We start from the raw sequence: 16,916 nt of genomic DNA on the forward strand, positions 1-16,916 counted from the left end.
TATACTTTTTTTTTTAATTTTAAAAAAACATTGGAAACTGACTCATCAATAAGAAGTAGTGCTGACTCAGCAAATACTAATGGCTAAGAACCCCAAGAAGAAGGGTAAGTGGAAGCTGATGTCAGCAACCCCACTTCATAATCATAATTCACAATTCCATTTATATATATATATATATATATATATATATATATATATATATTATTATATAATAGTCTTTAATTACCATATAATATTCTCCTTCTCTACTTTTATTTTTTAATTAATTAAACAAACATACCCCATGTGTTACATTATTCAATTTACCCATATAAAACAAACTATATTTATCATCATTTTGTTTTCTATAATCTTTTTAAACATATTCTTTATCCCATTGATTTTGAATTACACGTGTATTGATTAGCTTTACTTTTAGATGCTCGAGAGATGATTAGATGGAATGGAAAGAATCGTTGAATATAATACGTTAGTCTCTAATAAGATTTTAAAACGATGTAATTATTTTTATTTCCATGGCGATTGGTTCATATCTGGAAACGTTTTCATTTGCGTTAAAAAATAATCACTATAAACAGAAGTTAGACAATATGTGATTGATTGAGCTCATAGTGACGGTAGGGTTGAAGATCAATATTTAACTATACAGAGTCATGATAATCGTGAATAGTTCATTACTTACTAGGGACGGTGTAGGCATCGTTAAAGCGGATCCTCCTCGAGTAATGAATAAGGATATTTTAGTGATGAAAAAAAATAAACTAATTAATTTATATTAATGATTACATATTCTAAACCATATATTGATAAATTTTATAAGAAGGTTTAAGTAAATATTAATCATTTCAAATATATCAAGAAATAACACAACAATATAACAAATTAATTTTTAATTTAGTTTCATATAAAAAACTGAAAAATAAATATTAATTTATATTATTCTCAAAGCCTTTTCCACGTGGATTTTCTTTCAACCAAAACAAAAAAAAAAAAGAGAAAATAATGATTATAATCAAAATCGTGTGGGGTCCACACTAAGATTTGAATATATGGAAGAATATTTATTATTCCAATGGAAATAAAAATAATAATAATTAAATATTGGACATTTTTAATCAAGGAATATTAATTTATATATATATAATTATTTGTTGAAAAAAATGGAAGACATAATAATAAATGGGAAAGGTTGACAATGAATAAAGGCAAGACAAAACATGTTGAGCTTATGAGACCACATAAGTTGGGAAATAAATGGACATGACATGCCCCCCTACATATGGTTGTAGGGTCAATTTTGTCCCTAGAAAATAACGCGCCTCTTTTTTTTCATAATGAGATGTTCGGGTTTTATGGTACACACAAATTTATTATATCGTGTGAATGTCTATTCATCTTTTTTTCATTATTATTACATTTTTTTTTTAAATATCTAGATATTATAATTGATGTTGTTTTCGTAAAAATGGGGTTACTTGATTTTTTTTACTTTTCGAGATTGCTTATAACTGGTGGTCGTTGAACTCGTGAATAGAGATGTCAATGAGGTGGAGCTGGAAAATGACATCCTCGTCACCATCCCTCATTTAAATTCTTGTCTCTTCGAAAATTTCTATTTAATTTTGTGGAATCTAAATAGAATTTGTAGGGGTCGAATTTTCTACAAAGATTTTTTTTTTTTCTTTTTTAGATGTCAATGGAGCGATTATGGAGCTAAAGAACATCCTTACTTTCGTTCTCTATTTAAATTTAGTGGAATTTTCATTTAATTTTGTGGAGATTAAGGTGGAAATTCTCTATATAGAAAATTAAATTATTCTCAGTTATATATTTCTTTTAAAAGGAGGAGTAATTTCTAATATATTTATTATTATTATTATTTATTATCCTAATAAAAACAATAATAATTCATATGCCAAAATATAATCGAAATATTCCCCGATGAACTCATTAGCAGATATTGTTCGCTTTGGTCTGTTACGTATTACCGTCAATCTCGTGCTTTTAAAACATGTCCATCAAGGAGAGATTTTCATACTCTTATAAATAATGTTTTATTCCTCTCTCTCCAACCGATGTGAGATCTCACACGTTATATTACGTTGAAACAATGACCATTAAAATCTATATGCAATTATTAATAAAAAAACATTCATCAAGGGTTATGAAATTTTGAGTTGTAAAAGTTGACATTTGATTGACTTTTGTTAATAATTACTAATTTTCAGGAAACAAAATTATGTTTTACTCTTAATAAATTTGTTGACCCTACAAGACAAAAAGTCAACTATGGGTTCCTTTAATTACCCATTATATATATATATTTTTTAAATAAATAACCTTTTTTGGTTGAGTACTTAAAATAATTTTTTTACTATAAAAAGTTTTTATTTTTATTTTTTTAATATTTAGTGGGTTATATAATTTAAAAAAAGATGCAAACTTTATTATAGGATTAGTTTAAAAAATGTGGGATGAAATGGACAAAATAGCTTAGAACCATATAAAATTACATTATTTAACCATATTATATACAAAAGCACATTTAATTGGGTGGGGGAGGAGCTTGTTTAATTAAATTAATTGTATTAATTGTCATTACACCAAGATAATATTACTTAATCACACACCAACATTGTTAGGCCATGCCATTACACCTTTCAAAACCATTATCCTAATTGTTTGTGGGACTATGCCTTTAATTTACCCTTATATTTTTTAATTAACATGTTAATCTCAATGAGTTAGAGACTAATTATGATATCTGAATGAACACAGACCTCGTTCGAATGAGAATGATCTTAAGAATACAATAGTTGCTACTACCTGTAACAGCCCAAGTCCATTGTTAGCAGATATTGTCCGTTTTGACCCGTCACGTATCGTCGTCGACTTCACGGTTTTAAAACACATATGTTAGGAAGAAGTTTTCACACCCTTATAAAGAATGTTTCGTTTCCTTCTCCAACCAATGTGGGATCTTACAATCCACCCCCTTAGGAACCCAATGTTCTTACTGACACATCGGCTCATGTCTATATCAACAAAGTGCATTTTTTTTTATGACTCAATCATAAGAGCTCAGAATTTAACCGTGCTTAGTATGAAACAATTTTATATTGGATGATGAATAAAATATGTTGAAGGCACTCATATTGATCTATCGGGATAATTTTCACTCTTAGAAGTAATTCAAAGCAAATAGGTAACGTGGGTATGTCGCAGGAGAACGCCGAGACCATCAGATATTGAACCTAGGTTCCAAATCGTGATCGACTTCTTAATTATTATTATTTATATAAAAAAAAGAAGAAGCTAGGGATGGTTAACATCAAATTTGATTTGTCATCTTTTAATTCCTTTATTAATCTTTTCTTTTAATTATTTATTACATCAAAGATAACAATAAATAACTTAATTTATCATATCATAAAGTTCGTATTATAAGAATGTGTTATCCTCATCCTCAATCTACCATAGTTTTAAAACTTATAATATAACAATAATTAAAATAGTCCATAGTTTTAAAACTTAGGATAAGGTAACAATTAAATTCAAGTAATTAAAAAATTTGGATAGAATTTAAAAAAATTAATAATATTTAAAACGAGATAATTATGCTTAAATTAGGGAGTTGTATGCATTAGAATTAGATAATTAAATAGGGATTATTATTATAAGTACGTAGATTATAAAGTTAATTAATGTATAAAGTTTGAAAAGGATTCAAACTCAGCCACCATTAATAATATTTATTAATTAAGGGAAAATTCCAAAAATAAAAAATAAAAAATAATGGTGGGCTGCACTCTCACTCTTCCCTCAGGTGAAAAACTCTTTCTCTCTCCCGATTTTAAATTTCAGTCTACAGATTGACATTTTTTAATGTATATATAGATTTTACGTCGATGTACGATATTTTTATTATACCATAAAAAAATTAATAAAATATAACATAAATATCAACTGTGCAGACAGTGTCAATTTGGTCTCTGAATTTTCAAAATTATAAATTCTTTACATTTATATAAAATAAAAAAAATACTAATTTTTAAAATTTTTTAATTTGTTAAGATTTATAATTTAACGTAGATTAAATTAATCAATTTTAATTATAAACCTTTAATTTTATTAAATTATGTCATACAATTTTAATAATAAAAAATAATAATGGAATAATAAATGTAAGAAATTTAAAAAGTTAAAATGGCCGCCTTCTTTGTTGGATAAAAAGACAGCATTTTTTAATATTTATATTATTAAATTATTAATTAATTGTGTTTGGGTCTCCATACCTTTTTTTATTTTTTTTTATTTTTTTTTAATTCGTTAAAAAAAAAAACTCCCTATAAATTCCTCTCTTCCTCAATTTCACCTTCTTCATCAAACTTTCAAACCTTCTCTTTCTTCCATTTCCATGGCCAAAGTGTACCCTCAATCAGCGCCGTCGCCGTCGCCGTCGCCGTCGTCATCTCCGTCGTCTTCACCGCTCTGTTCCGAAACCGAAACCTTCACGATTTGGATGAAATCTCTGATTTACCACACAAATGGCTGCACCGTCTTCGACTCCAATGGCGACATCGTCTACAGAGTCGATAACTACGACAGGAAATGCAGCCGCGAAGTTTTTCTCATGGATCTCAGAGGAAAAGTTCTCTTCACCATTAGAAAAAAGGTACGCCACATAAAAAGAAATTTGGCGGTTTCTGTGAGTTTTGTTCTCCTGATTTTGATGTTAAATCGTTGAGTTCCGTTCGATTATTCATAGATTTGGTTAAATTTCTGCAGAAATTCTCGTTTCTTCGAGGATGGGAGGGATACCGATGGATCGAATCAGAGAGAAGTATGAACCCTAGCTTTCGTGTGAGGAAATTGTACAGATCCGGATCGCGGAAGAGGAATGAATCGATCTGCGAAATTAGTGTGGGATTCGAGAGGTTTTCATTGGTGAAAATGGACGGAAAACTCGCTTTCAGAATAATCAATATCAACGGAGAAGTAGTTGCAGAGGTGAACAATCTCTTCTCATATCATCGAATCCGACTTCGTTTCGTTTTCATAGAATAATCAGAAATAATTTCCCTACGAATTGTAACTGATTGAAACGATATTGATTGTGTTTGCAGGCGAAACGAAAAGTTTCAAGTAATGGAATTCTGTTGGGAGATGATGTTCTGAGTTTAAATGCAACCTCTCAGATTGAAAGATCTCTGATTATGGCATTGGTGACTGTTTATGGCTTAATCCGTCGCCAAATGTAAATTTTGTTAGTTTATTTTTGAAGTTCATACAAATTTTCCCCTTTCTTTCACAGATTTTGGTTTGTTTCATTTAGGTTTTTGGTTTCTTGTAAAGAATTAATGTAGAAATAGAAGTTACCGAGGAAATACAAATAAATATTTCATTCATAATTTTTTTTTTTTTTTTCTTTTTCTGATTTCATTCGGCCTAAAATTGTTTCATTTTTATTCTTCTAATTTGTCCCAAAATAGCATTTCTTAATTTGTTCTAAAATATCAGCTATACATGTAAAGCCCGCCCACCCACGAATAAGTTCACAAACAACAACAAAAATAAATGTACTAAAAATAAATAAATGTACTAAAAAAAAAATAGACTTGGATTTAACTCTAGTCTCTAGCTCTACCTTGGTCATTCGGGTCTAACTTGTTTCTTCTCTTCATTAAAATGTATTCAAGTTATTTTTCAAGCATGGACGTTGACTCTTTATATGGTTATCTAAATTTTGAACATGTATGTAAGACTTGCTCTCGGTCAAATACAACACGTCTACTGAACTCTTTGACGGCCTGTAAACAACACGTCTACTGAACTCTTTGACGGCCTGTAATGTTACATAATTCAACTGTTAAGAATTTTGAACTCTCTGACGGCCTGTGTCATATAATCCAATGTCAGGAATTCTTCTCATTGTCCCTAACTTAGCACACAATGTGAAAATTTCTGAGGTTTAGTAGATTAACAATACTCATATATAGCGCATAATTAACTCGTTCACATTTATAGCATGTTCACATCTTATGCTTGCATCTATCTATATATATAAAATCAATTAACCACGTCATAAACACATATATTAAATATATTAAACTCTTAATCACATCATCAACAACCTCATGTATATAAACACAAGTCAGGAACTTATTTATTAGTCTCGATATGCTACTTGTTTAATAAGAAATGTTTGGGTTGAAAAACTTTACAATTCGAACAATTGAGTTGTGTCTAAAAAAATGTTTCAATCTGACGGAACTCAACCCACGAACACCAGACTAAAGTATATATTAGTTAAAACATATATTCACGACCAAATTAATAATTTTTGAATCTTTATCCCAATTGTTCAACTAAAAAATAAAAATAATTGCTAATTTTGAATTTATTATTAAATTTAATTAATTATGACCAAAAAAAAAAATCCTCAAACCCAAAACATATTATATACATTTTCAAAATATTTTCAATTTTATATTCTGAAAATTATTTTCCGTTTAAAAATTTTTGAATTAAGAAAAAATATTTTTCACGTGCATTTAGTTATATATACAAAATTAATAATATGAATTTGACTTCGTTATAAAATTACAAAAAGCAACTCGAAATGAAAAAAGAAAGCATATTATATAAAGTAAAGCCAAAGTTAATAATAATAATAATAATTTAATAATAAATAATAATAAGAATTAAGAGAAGTTATCCTTATCTAGGAAGGAGTAATTTAAAAGGCAACTATTTTTTTTAATTAATTTGTGATATTATATAAACTCATTTTCCATATTATAATTAAATTATATATTAAACGCTAATTTAGATCTCTTTTTATTATGATTTTATTTTTTTAGTTGTGATTTAAATATTAATACCAATAAAAATGTTAAAATATTAATTTACGAAAACGTGAATTAAAATATTAATAAAATGTCGGGATATTAGACGAATATTTAATTCAATTATTAATTATGTTATTTAAAATTAGAAGCGTGATGTTAGATTAAACTCAAACATCATCACATAAGAACAATATAATTTAAAGAGTGACAAATCCTATCATCAAACCGTCCCATAATTATTTTATATGAAAATTAAATTAAATTATAAAATTTCAACCAATCCCAAGTCAATGTACCATTCTACATACTTCAAAAAAACATGAATTCAACGTGATACTCATGATTCCACTTCCCAATACTTCTCCCAACCTTTATTTAATAATTTATTATAATTTTTTTTATACGGTTTATGGTGCGTGTAATCGAACTATCGACCTTTCAAGTAGTAATTAGTGCTATGCTCGGGTTGACTATCATTATCTAATCAAATTATAAACTTAGTTTTTAAATTTCATTTACCATTATTTTTAAGCGGGATGTGCGTTTAAAACCTAGATGGTACAATCGTGTCCTTGAGCTCTAAATAACCTAGAGTTGAAATTGGAACTAGAAGCTTACTTCGTTAAAATTGAGAACGTTTTCGAAAAAATGTTGAGCTTAGGAAAATATGTGTATAAATAGTTTCTTTGTTCCTTGAAGAGATGCCCACTGTGCAGGATGAGAATGGAGACAAGGAATATAATCCTATCATGTGTCCATCTCTGTTTAGCCAACACGGAGAAAACTCTCTTTGTTCTTTATTTAAACGAGGATTTTCCACCTTATTTGAAGCGGGTCTTGTGTTTAATTTTGTGGGTTAAATAGATATTTTGAATTAAATTGAGTAAGAAATATGAACGTGAGTGGGATAAGAAGGATGAAAATTATAATCGAAAATACACGATTGAATTAAAAGAAAATTAATTACCTAATTTGTATTGAAATTGATTATTTTATATGGTTTGAGAGAATTTGTCAAATCAATGTATGGGACCTTTAGGACAAAAAGGATAACTTTTTTTTTCTTCTTATAAAAGGTCAACCAAAGCTAGGTCGCCCTTTTGACTTCCTTATTATGAATTCATCTATTATTATTGTTATTAAGATTAGAAAATGGAACTTTAAGTGAAATAAAAAATCGAATTATATCACGGGTGGTTGAGTATTTTTATATATTTATGTTTAGCTTTTCTCTCGATAAAAGTAAAAGGCGCATACATGGTTGACATCGTCTGTTGAGGAGACTACGTAACAAAGCCATAAACAATTTACTCTGCATTTAGTAACATGTAATCAAGTCCTAAATTTTGATACTAAAAATCAATTGAGATAAGTGGTCTTACTGTTAGAACACTTTATTTTTGTTGTTTGATATGTTTTGCATGATTGTTTGTAAAATAGTAATGTATTATGTGAAAATTATTAATGTTGTGTAATGGAAAGTATATACGTCCCTAAAACGATTATGTTGATGAACGAAAAATTTCTGTCACATCATGTTATTAAACTATATTGTGTACATGCATATGTTGCCCTGAAAGAGATGTATGTCCAAAGGCTTTAGATACATGAAAGTAATGTACGTAGAGTCAGTATGTATGAAAGTGATGCATGTCTAAAGTATTTGGTCTATACAAAAGTATTGTATATGAAATTATGCGTATGAAAGTGATATACACCTTATGTTGAAAGGCCTTCCTATCGTGCATAAAGTGACATTAGCATTTCCAAGCTAATTATGTTATAGAAATTAGGTCATTATCTGAGACCTTTAACGAGATACTTTATATAAACTATATAACTTTATCTCGATTAAATTATAAAAAAATGTTTGGTTATGTTCAACATTACGTTGTTTCACACTTAAAATCGACGTTTCAAATTAAAAATAGTTCTATTAGCATACATTATGAGTAATGATTCATTAAGTTCGATTCCTTACCTCATATTCGTTGAATTTCCATGTTCGCGTAAAATTCAATATTCCACCAAATGATAATCATCACAAACAGACCTAAAAGGCAAACAAGTCATATCAGCCAATAGCTTTTGAATGTGATTCCAATACCAAACTCAAGATGAAGAGAACTAAAACAATTAAAAGTCTAATCAATAAATTTAGAAATAAATATAACTAAAAAGAAATGAAAGTCCAACCAATAGCAACACTTGCTATCTTAATTATCCATTCTAATTTCTATATAATAATAATGATAATAAAAGACAACGTGGACTAAATATAGCTGCAAAAGGTAGCAAGCAAGCAACTTTCATTCCCAAAGAAAAGTAAAATAGGAGGATATTATTCTTTATAAATATTATATGCAAAAATAAGTACTTGCATTTACTTTTAAGACAACAAACAAAAAATAAATAGTTTCTTCCATCTCAATGGAAGACTATGAAATCATATACTTTACTTACATTAAACAAATATATCTATATGTCGTCATGCATGATAATAATAATAATAAACTAATCATTGAACCCCATGTTTTGTTTTGAGTTTCTTCTCCTATTTTAGTTTTATTTCAACACAAAAACTGAGATGCTGATTAGATGATCAAGGAGGGCCATAAAGTATCTGGGAGAGAAGACAGAATCTTCTGTCCCAAATGGCTAAAAGTTTCATTTTCTTCAATTTCTCTCTTTTTTGGTGGTGAATCTGCTTGTTTTCCTTGTATGACAGCTGATTCAAATCCAGAAACTTTCACTGTATGGATGAAGTCCCTTATCATGCAAGGAAATGGGCTTACTGTTTTCAATGGGAATGGTCAGATTGTTTATCGAATAGACAACTATGATGAAAAGAGTAGCAGGGAAGTCTTTTTGATGGATCTCAGAGGGAAACTTCTCTTTACGCTGCGTCGAAAGGTGGGTTTCGATGAACAAGGACTGGATATTATTGTGTAGCTTTGATGCATTGCTTATTGTCATTGGTTGTTTTTGGTTTCCTTTGGCAGAGAATCTGGTTTCTTTGTGATTGGGAAGGATATAAGGATGGTGGTGTAAATACAGAGGAAATAAAACCATTCTTTAGAGTGAAAAGGGTTCTCAGATTTATCAGTAAAAAGTTAAGATGTGATGTGAAATTATGTGAAGGAGAATCTCGGCCAAGTTTCGGATATAGGTTTGAAGGAATTTGGGGCAGAACAGCATTCAGAATATTGGACAGCCATGGCGGACTTGTTGCAGAGGTAAGGCCTTTTGTTCGAACTTAAATGCTACAATCTTCCTCAATATACTTACTACATTAGTATGATATCGTCTACTTTGGGTTAAAGCCATGCAATTTCATTTCTGGATTCCACCCGTTTAAGATGGTATTCTAACTTAAACCTATGGTTTTCCCCATCTCACCTGCTATTAAGTTTTTGTTGCAAAACAGAATATGAAATGAAGTAAATGGCATCTGGGTTTGTGCAGGCAAAGAGAAAACAATCTTTAGGAGTTCAACTGGGAGAAGATGTTATGAGTTTGGTCCTAATACAGACTAATTTGGATCATTCCCTACTCATGGCACTTGTGACTGTCTACCTATTGATTCAACATAGAATATGATTCAATTGTTTCAAAAGAGAAAACAAAGGAGACAAACCTGGAACAATTCAGCAGCCAAACTTGCAAAGTGGACCCAAATTAACCGGCTACTTGACCAACTCTACCTGCAGCATCTTTTCCTGTATTTTCCCCCTTCAATTCTTTCAAGAGAATTAGAGCAGCCATTGAAAAGTATGTAATTTAATTCATTTTGTATACCTGTAAAGCTCACTCATGAAATCTTCTACACTGCATTTATCTGACAATGTCCAAAGGCTTCAATTCTGCCAACTGCAACTTCCTGCTATAGACAAAATTACAAGTAGAGCTTCCCAGCAAGAAAAAGTTACCATAAATCTACTTCTATTTTCACAAGGAAATGTCTCTTTCCCCTAGAAGAATAAAAAAGACCTCGCGTGTATTTCACGACAAGCTCTCGAAAATAATTATCATAATTTTAAATTAAATAAATAAAAGTTGACTGGAACAAAAAATATTTTAAATTTGACTCAATGGAACAGATAATGCCAGATAATGGCATTTCTGGCTTCCGTTGGTTTTTGCTTTTTTTTTTTTTTTTTTTTTTTCTTCCCCTTTACAAACAAACTATTTATTCACTCTAATGGAATGTCTTGTCTTGTGTGGTATCACGCTACTTCCTCTACATGAAATGTATACTTTTTTCTATATAATGCTACAAAAGAATTACTAAATCTTCTTGCGATTTTTAAGACTGCGTAGAGTCATTACAAGCTGTTGCCTTTCACCTTCTACCTCTGCAAACTTGAGACTTATCTCTGAATATCTCTCTTGCATTTCCTTTAGTTCACTCTCCATTGATTTGTTTCTTTCCCTTAATACTGCTAATTCTGTCGAAAATTTGTCACAATTGTTGTCACTGTCGTCAAGTTTGTCGGTCTCTGATGAAATTATATCATTCCTGCGGAGAATAGAATAAGGAAGAGAATCAGGGAATTGATTGTTTCCTTCGTTCAAAAGGACAAACAGAATCAGAGGTTGAACAAAAACTTCCAAGAGAGAGAGATTATTATCTGTTTTCTAACATACCTCCCAACTGACACGCCATTTCCATATTCAATGGATGATGAAGTGTTTTTGCTTTGACCTTGGTTATTTGCCTGCTTCCAATTCAATCATGAGATGTTATTTAACGACATACAAATATATGTAACCTTGAGATCTGGGAAACAAGCACAAGAATGACAAAGGCTAACGATATTATAATGACGATTTAACTATAATATTGTTAACAAATAACTATGTAATTCGTGAAGTGTGTGCTTTAAATGTAAATGAAGAGGAACAAATTCATTTTAACACAACCATAGAGGTTAGAATCTGCATGCCTTATAATAATGCACATTTCCTACCTCTTGAATTTTGCTAATAGGAACAACTTCTTCCAATTTGCTTTCTAACTCTTCAATTGTGAGCTGAAAATCCATCACCTTTTCGGAAATTTTACTAGCTAGAGTTTCTATGGCGTCTTCTTTCAAACTTATCTTTCTCTGGAAAGAGGAGTAGGATTCATAAATTGAATAACTTGATTGAAAAATAAATAACCATTTACAAAAACATGGATCTTGAGGATACCTCAAGCAACTCAATTTTCCCCTTTAGAGCAGCGACCTCCTTTGGGTTACTTTCCGAAGAAGTGGACTTAGTGCTTTCTGTAAAAGCTTCAACAACATCACAGGCTGCTGTGTGTTCATCGCTGTACCAGAGCATGTCAACACCATTGAATTCTTTCACCTTCTTCAGGTCATCATTTAGCTGAAAGACCTGATGTCTAAGTTTATCTTTCTCTATCTCCCCTTCGACCAAAGAATGTTTTAAGTCACTGCAGTGATCTCTAAGCACCTCCAACTCTGTTTGTAGACATCCCATTGATATCTCATATTCAACATTCTGATGCCTTCTTCTATTTAACTCGTTTTGAAACTTTTCGCCTTCTTTCATAATCAAAGCGATGGTTGTTACCAGTTCATTTCTTTCCATGTTTTTGATCTGGTTCAAGCTCTCTCTTTCCTTGAGAGAGCTATTTTCTCTTGTGAGCCTTTCAATTTCATACTTGAGTAACAAAATCTCTCTCGAGAGAGATTCACAAACTTCTTTTTGAACCTCCTGTCGATCAAGCAGCTTAGATTTTGTATGAAGTTCTAAAAACATCTGTTCGATCTGTCTTGTTTGCAAATCTACCAGGTTTGAGAGTTCACGGAGCTTAGCGTCAGACTCCTCCTTAACTGATTGAAGCTCTTTATTAGTAGACACAAGTTTTTCATCTAATTGAATCTTCTGCAGTTGCAGCTCGATAGATTCTGCCACTGCTTTAGCAGCTACCTTCTCATTTGCATCAAATGTCGAGACTATCTGCAAAGAAACCCGTTTGAGTTCTTCTTGAAGCCTTTTTGCTGTACTAGCATTTCTCGACCTTGTCTTCCTCAAGTCCTCCTCTGCTAGGATGGCTCTTTGCTCCTGCTTAATTTTAGCACATGTGATATCTTCTAGATCAGCTACAAAATTTTCAGCTTGCTGCTCCAGCTCTTCCTCCAAGGCCTGGATATGGGCTTCAAGTTCTTTTATGGTGCTCAAAGAATCAGAGAATTCTTTTGACCGCTGCTTAAGTTCCCTATCCAAGTGTTCTATGTGTGTTTCCATCTCTACTATGGTTGCTGAGGGCGTACATTCTTCTTTCATGTCAAGTTTCTCCTGCAGTTCACATTGCTCCAGTTTATATGACATGCCATGATTTTCCTGTTTCAGTATTTCATAGTCAAGTGCTAGTTGTTCCATAATCATTTCTAATTCATCCTTCTCTCTCTTGTAGAATTCTACTTCACTATATAGGTCAACAACCTTTTGTTCCAGAAGATATGTTTCATTTGCATCACTATGCTGCTTAACAAGATTTTCCAATGCCTTCTGCTCCTCATCGTTCTCAGATTCACACTTGGAGATGGTATTATAGAACTCTTCAGCATTCTCAGAAAATCTTGATCTGTCATAGAGACGGACTCTTGCACCATTTTTCTGCTCTAACATTTCCTCTAGGTCTCGCATCGCAAGAATCAACTCATCATTAGCTTTCTGGGTCTTCTGGAGTTGTAGGCGAATGTTGGCATTTAATTCCTTTTCCTGGTTTAGTTCTTCCTTCGTTTCTTCCAGAAGAGCCTCTATTTTCTTACCCTCCAACTCCATTTTATTTTTGGATTTGGATTTGAGTTTCTCGCATTCCTCCCTGAGTGAATCTCTCTCCTCTTTCAAAATGACAACTTCTTTAGACAGATCATGACCCCTTTTACTTTCTTTGACAATTTGCTTTCGAAGTGTCTGCAATTCCAATTCTGAAACTTCTGCCTGCCTGGAAAAGCCAACAAGCTCAGCCTTGAGCTTTTCAATCTCAATATTTACAACTCTTTCTTCAGACCGCATTACTGGTCCAGAACTATCTAAGGGAGGCATGTCATCTGATGATTCATCTATGCTTACTCCATGATCGGAACCAAGGGGCCATATTGATTGTGATCTTTGATTCTGCTTGTTAGTGGTTGTTGAAAGGGATGTCACTGGTGTGCGAGGAAGTGATGATAAACTAACAGGTTGATGTTCTCGTGGAGTATCAAATCCAGAGCTGCTCTCAGAACTTGACAATGTAATATCAGATCCACTTGATTCTCTACAGTCACCATTTAGTTCAAAATCATGAGGGCTCTTGCTAATCTGCTCGTCCTATTTACACAGAGCAAAGGAAAGAATTACAGCAACAATACCAACAGCTGTGGAAAAACTCAATTGGTTATCTACTCTACAGTTATTTTTTTACAAGAAAATAAAAATACTCAGTCCACGAGCAAATATGCTGAAAAACTGGTCATGAAATCTCCGAAAAACAATGAAGGGGAAAATGTGCTTATTATGCTACTTGGAAATGGAGCCTTACTTCAGTACAATTGCTTTTAATGCTTTCATCTACTTCACCATTGCTCAAGTATGATTTCAAGCTCGTTTCCTGAGATCCAATGCTGACATTGTCAAAATCTTCCCCCTCTCTGTCATTTTTTTCCCCATCAGGAGCAGATCAAACCCTCAGTCAAACATTAGCAAAATATCCTCTAAGAAAGGAAACTTGAAACCATAGATTCTCACCTTGGCTCAATTTTAGCCTGCAGCTTCTGTATCAAAACCTATGAAACAACATAAGCAAAATATTAACAATGGATGATGAAAGGGAAATCACAGTGCTCAACAGAGATCCCAATGTTCAAATCCAAAGATGACAATCCTTGTTAAGCATGATAGGTTCACACACTCAGGTAGGGAACAGTTCGAAATACTCACATGCAAAACCACATCAGAATTGGAATTCTTTAGGGGAAGAGAAACAGAAGAAGATTTCGTGGCATCTGCATAATCAGCTAAGTTGATAGAAACCTCCCCAAGAACCCTTGATTTTGCTCGTCCCTATATTAACACCCAAGTTAAGCTTGCATTTAAATACATTTTCATTGACAAGAAAAAAACAAATCAAATCTAGAACTTCCATATATACCATTGAGACGAGGAAGTAATAGGTTTTCTCATTGATTTTCCCAGATTTTGTGTCCCGCACGAACTTGACTGTTTCATAAACTGGAGTTTCCCATTTGCAACTCCCATCAGTAACTGTGACTTTATCCAGTCTTGCAGTTGGCTTTCCCACATCTCCAGGAACCACGGATAACGTCAGTGCATCCACCACTGACTGTGAAACCTGAAATTAATTTACATTTACAATCTGAAGTAACCGGCCAAGTAACAAAATGCCCAGCCAAACAATCTTGCTCTGTTTGTAATGAATAAAACAAAAACCAAAAAGGTTCACGGGCATGGATGTATTAATCCGTTTCTATTCCGTCCATTCAAATCATCAGAAACGTCTCAAATCCATTAATGCACTAACTTCTCAGCTCCAAGCGAATCAAATCACCGACTCGAATACTTCTCTCATTTTCAACAATCTTTTCAGCTAACTTCAAGTAATGCTCCAAATTCCATTACACAAACACAATCCAAAACCGCTATACGCAATCCAAAACCAAAAAAGAACTTCCAAAATCAAGGTAAATGTCCAGAACTGAAGTGAAAGAATAAACAAACTTAATAATCTCAACCATACCTGAGTAACATAAAACTGCAACTTAAATTCCGCCTTAACCTTATTCTTCTCACTCCTCCATCTCGCCGACTTAAACATCTCCGCCTATCTCCGGAAAACTCCCGCCGGAAACCGCTTCAAAGCAGAAATTCAAGCAGCGACCACAACCTCATTGCTGCAGCAGAGTGAGCCGTCAAAGCGATTAACACAGTGGATCAAAATGCAAGCGAATTGGAATCAGAGAAGGAGGAGAACAACATCGAAATTCACATAATGAAAGCTTGAGAAAGAACCTGAAATTGAAGAACAACAATGGAAGAAGATTATGGGATGATGGAATCGGGAGATCTGAGAGATTCTCTCACTGTCCTCATTCAGGGAAAAAAATTAAAGCGAAAGAAAAAAAAAAAGGAGAAGCTTCTGAGTGTTACATTTCAATTTTATAATCTAATTTTCACTGAAACTTGAAATAAATGATTAATTTTATTTATTAAAAATTTATTTATTTATTTATTTATGTCAGGTTTGGCTCGTCTTGAATTGAACAATAAAACAGAGAGATGATTAAAATAAAAAAATAAAATAAAATAATTGTGGTCTGACAGTTCTACCCTTGACCTATTCAAATATTCCACTCGGATTTATTTTTAGTCACGTGTCATCCAGCTAAGCTTTTTCACACGTATGAAAATAGGAGAAAGAAAATAAATATTTATATTTTCTTATTAGTCCAAATAATTTTTTTCTTATTACTATTTAATAAACCATTTAAATATATATATATTTTTTAAATTACACTCCAAATTTTAAATTTTATTTTATTTTTAGGAGTAATAAGAAAATAAATAATCGAAAAAATAGTTTAAAAAATCATATATAACATTTTGTTTCAATTAAAAAATACATTTGAGTTGGTTTTCACGGCCATCGTTGGCACTCTTTCCTGGGACCACTCTCAAATCCACCCCCTTGGGTCTTTCCTTCCTCCAATTAATGTGGGACCGCCCCCCAAATCCACCCCTTTTGGGCCCAGCGTCCATACTGGCACACCGCCTCGTGTCTACCCCCTCTGGGGAACAGCGAGAAGGTTGACACGTCGTTCGGTGTCTGGCTCTGATACAATTTGTAACGACTCGAATCCACTGCTAGCAGATATTGTCCTCCTTGGGCTTTCCCTTTCGGGCTTGCCCTCAAAACTTTAAAACGCGTTTGATAAGAAAATGTTTTCACACAAATGATGGTTTGTTCTCCTCCCCAACATGGGACATCACAAACCTAAATTAATTTTTCGATAAATTTTAATTTTACATATTTTACATTTCTCGAATAAT

The 16,916-nt window shown here is 32.1% G+C and overlaps 3 protein-coding genes across 16 annotated transcripts; 2 read left to right on the forward strand and 1 right to left on the reverse strand.

The window, feature by feature from the left end:
- The first annotated feature begins 4,381 nt into the window (after window positions 1-4,381).
- On the forward strand, window positions 4,382-5,411 carry LOC111435723 (protein LURP-one-related 4-like). Its single transcript, XM_023073224.1, has 3 exons — window positions 4,382-4,675; window positions 4,789-5,010; window positions 5,127-5,411. The coding sequence occupies exons 1-3, from the start codon at window positions 4,418-4,420 to the stop codon at window positions 5,259-5,261; spliced, it is 615 nt and encodes a 204-aa protein (XP_022928992.1). The 5' UTR covers window positions 4,382-4,417; the 3' UTR covers window positions 5,262-5,411.
- Window positions 5,412-8,522: 3,111 nt separating this feature from the next.
- On the reverse strand, window positions 8,523-16,015 carry LOC111435618 (myosin-11-like). 13 transcript variants are annotated; one of them, XM_023073045.1, is made up of 13 exons: window positions 15,879-16,015; window positions 15,607-15,760; window positions 15,001-15,201; window positions 14,790-14,912; window positions 14,598-14,635; window positions 14,392-14,500; window positions 12,045-14,180; window positions 11,822-11,959; window positions 11,499-11,569; window positions 11,205-11,370; window positions 10,663-10,734; window positions 10,489-10,583; window positions 8,523-8,904 (listed from the first exon to the last, which is right to left on the reverse strand). In XM_023073045.1, the coding sequence occupies exons 2-11, from the start codon at window positions 15,682-15,684 to the stop codon at window positions 10,675-10,677; spliced, it is 3,120 nt and encodes a 1,039-aa protein (XP_022928813.1). In that variant the 5' UTR covers window positions 15,685-15,760; window positions 15,879-16,015; the 3' UTR covers window positions 8,523-8,904; window positions 10,489-10,583; window positions 10,663-10,674. The 13 variants fall into 13 exon arrangements, with proteins under 13 accessions (XP_022928813.1, XP_022928812.1, XP_022928811.1 ...); XM_023073044.1 differs by having other exon boundaries at window positions 10,489-10,591; XM_023073043.1 differs by having other exon boundaries at window positions 10,650-10,734.
- LOC111435621 (protein LURP-one-related 4-like) lies at window positions 9,111-10,677 on the forward strand. 2 transcript variants are annotated; one of them, XM_023073057.1, is made up of 3 exons: window positions 9,111-9,764; window positions 9,854-10,087; window positions 10,279-10,447. In XM_023073057.1, the coding sequence occupies exons 1-3, from the start codon at window positions 9,450-9,452 to the stop codon at window positions 10,288-10,290; spliced, it is 561 nt and encodes a 186-aa protein (XP_022928825.1). In that variant the 5' UTR covers window positions 9,111-9,449; the 3' UTR covers window positions 10,291-10,447. The 2 variants fall into 2 exon arrangements, with proteins under 2 accessions (XP_022928825.1, XP_022928824.1); XM_023073056.1 differs by having other exon boundaries at window positions 9,114-9,764; window positions 10,317-10,677.
- Window positions 16,016-16,916: the final 901 nt, after the last annotated feature.

This window comes from Cucurbita moschata, unplaced genomic scaffold (assembly GCF_002738365.1).
Source record: "Cucurbita moschata cultivar Rifu unplaced genomic scaffold, Cmos_1.0 Cmo_Scf00050, whole genome shotgun sequence".
Lineage (NCBI taxonomy): Eukaryota > Viridiplantae > Streptophyta > Magnoliopsida > Cucurbitales > Cucurbitaceae > Cucurbita > Cucurbita moschata.

Excerpts from the sequence above, each read along its gene's own strand:
- LOC111435618 (XM_023073038.1), bottom strand. The coding sequence starts at position 15,684 with ATGTTTAAGTCGGCGAGATGGAGGAGTGAGAAGAATAAGGTTAAGGCG. Across the intron at positions 14,913-15,000 it reads ATTACTTCCTCGTCTCAATG|GGACGAGCAAAATCAAGGGT; the intron begins GTATATATGGAA and ends GTGTTAATATAG. Across the intron at positions 14,501-14,597 it reads CAGGCTAAAATTGAGCCAAG|AGAGGGGGAAGATTTTGACA; the intron begins GTGAGAATCTAT and ends AAAAAATGACAG.
- LOC111435723 (XM_023073224.1), top strand. The coding sequence starts at position 4,418 with ATGGCCAAAGTGTACCCTCAATCAGCGCCGTCGCCGTCGCCGTCGCCG. Across the intron at positions 4,676-4,788 it reads TCTTCACCATTAGAAAAAAG|AAATTCTCGTTTCTTCGAGG; the intron begins GTACGCCACATA and ends AAATTTCTGCAG. Across the intron at positions 5,011-5,126 it reads ACGGAGAAGTAGTTGCAGAG|GCGAAACGAAAAGTTTCAAG; the intron begins GTGAACAATCTC and ends TTGTGTTTGCAG.
- LOC111435621 (XM_023073056.1), top strand. The coding sequence starts at position 9,450 with ATGATCAAGGAGGGCCATAAAGTATCTGGGAGAGAAGACAGAATCTTC. Across the intron at positions 9,765-9,853 it reads TCTTTACGCTGCGTCGAAAG|AGAATCTGGTTTCTTTGTGA; the intron begins GTGGGTTTCGAT and ends TTCCTTTGGCAG. Across the intron at positions 10,088-10,316 it reads ATGGCGGACTTGTTGCAGAG|GCAAAGAGAAAACAATCTTT; the intron begins GTAAGGCCTTTT and ends GGGTTTGTGCAG.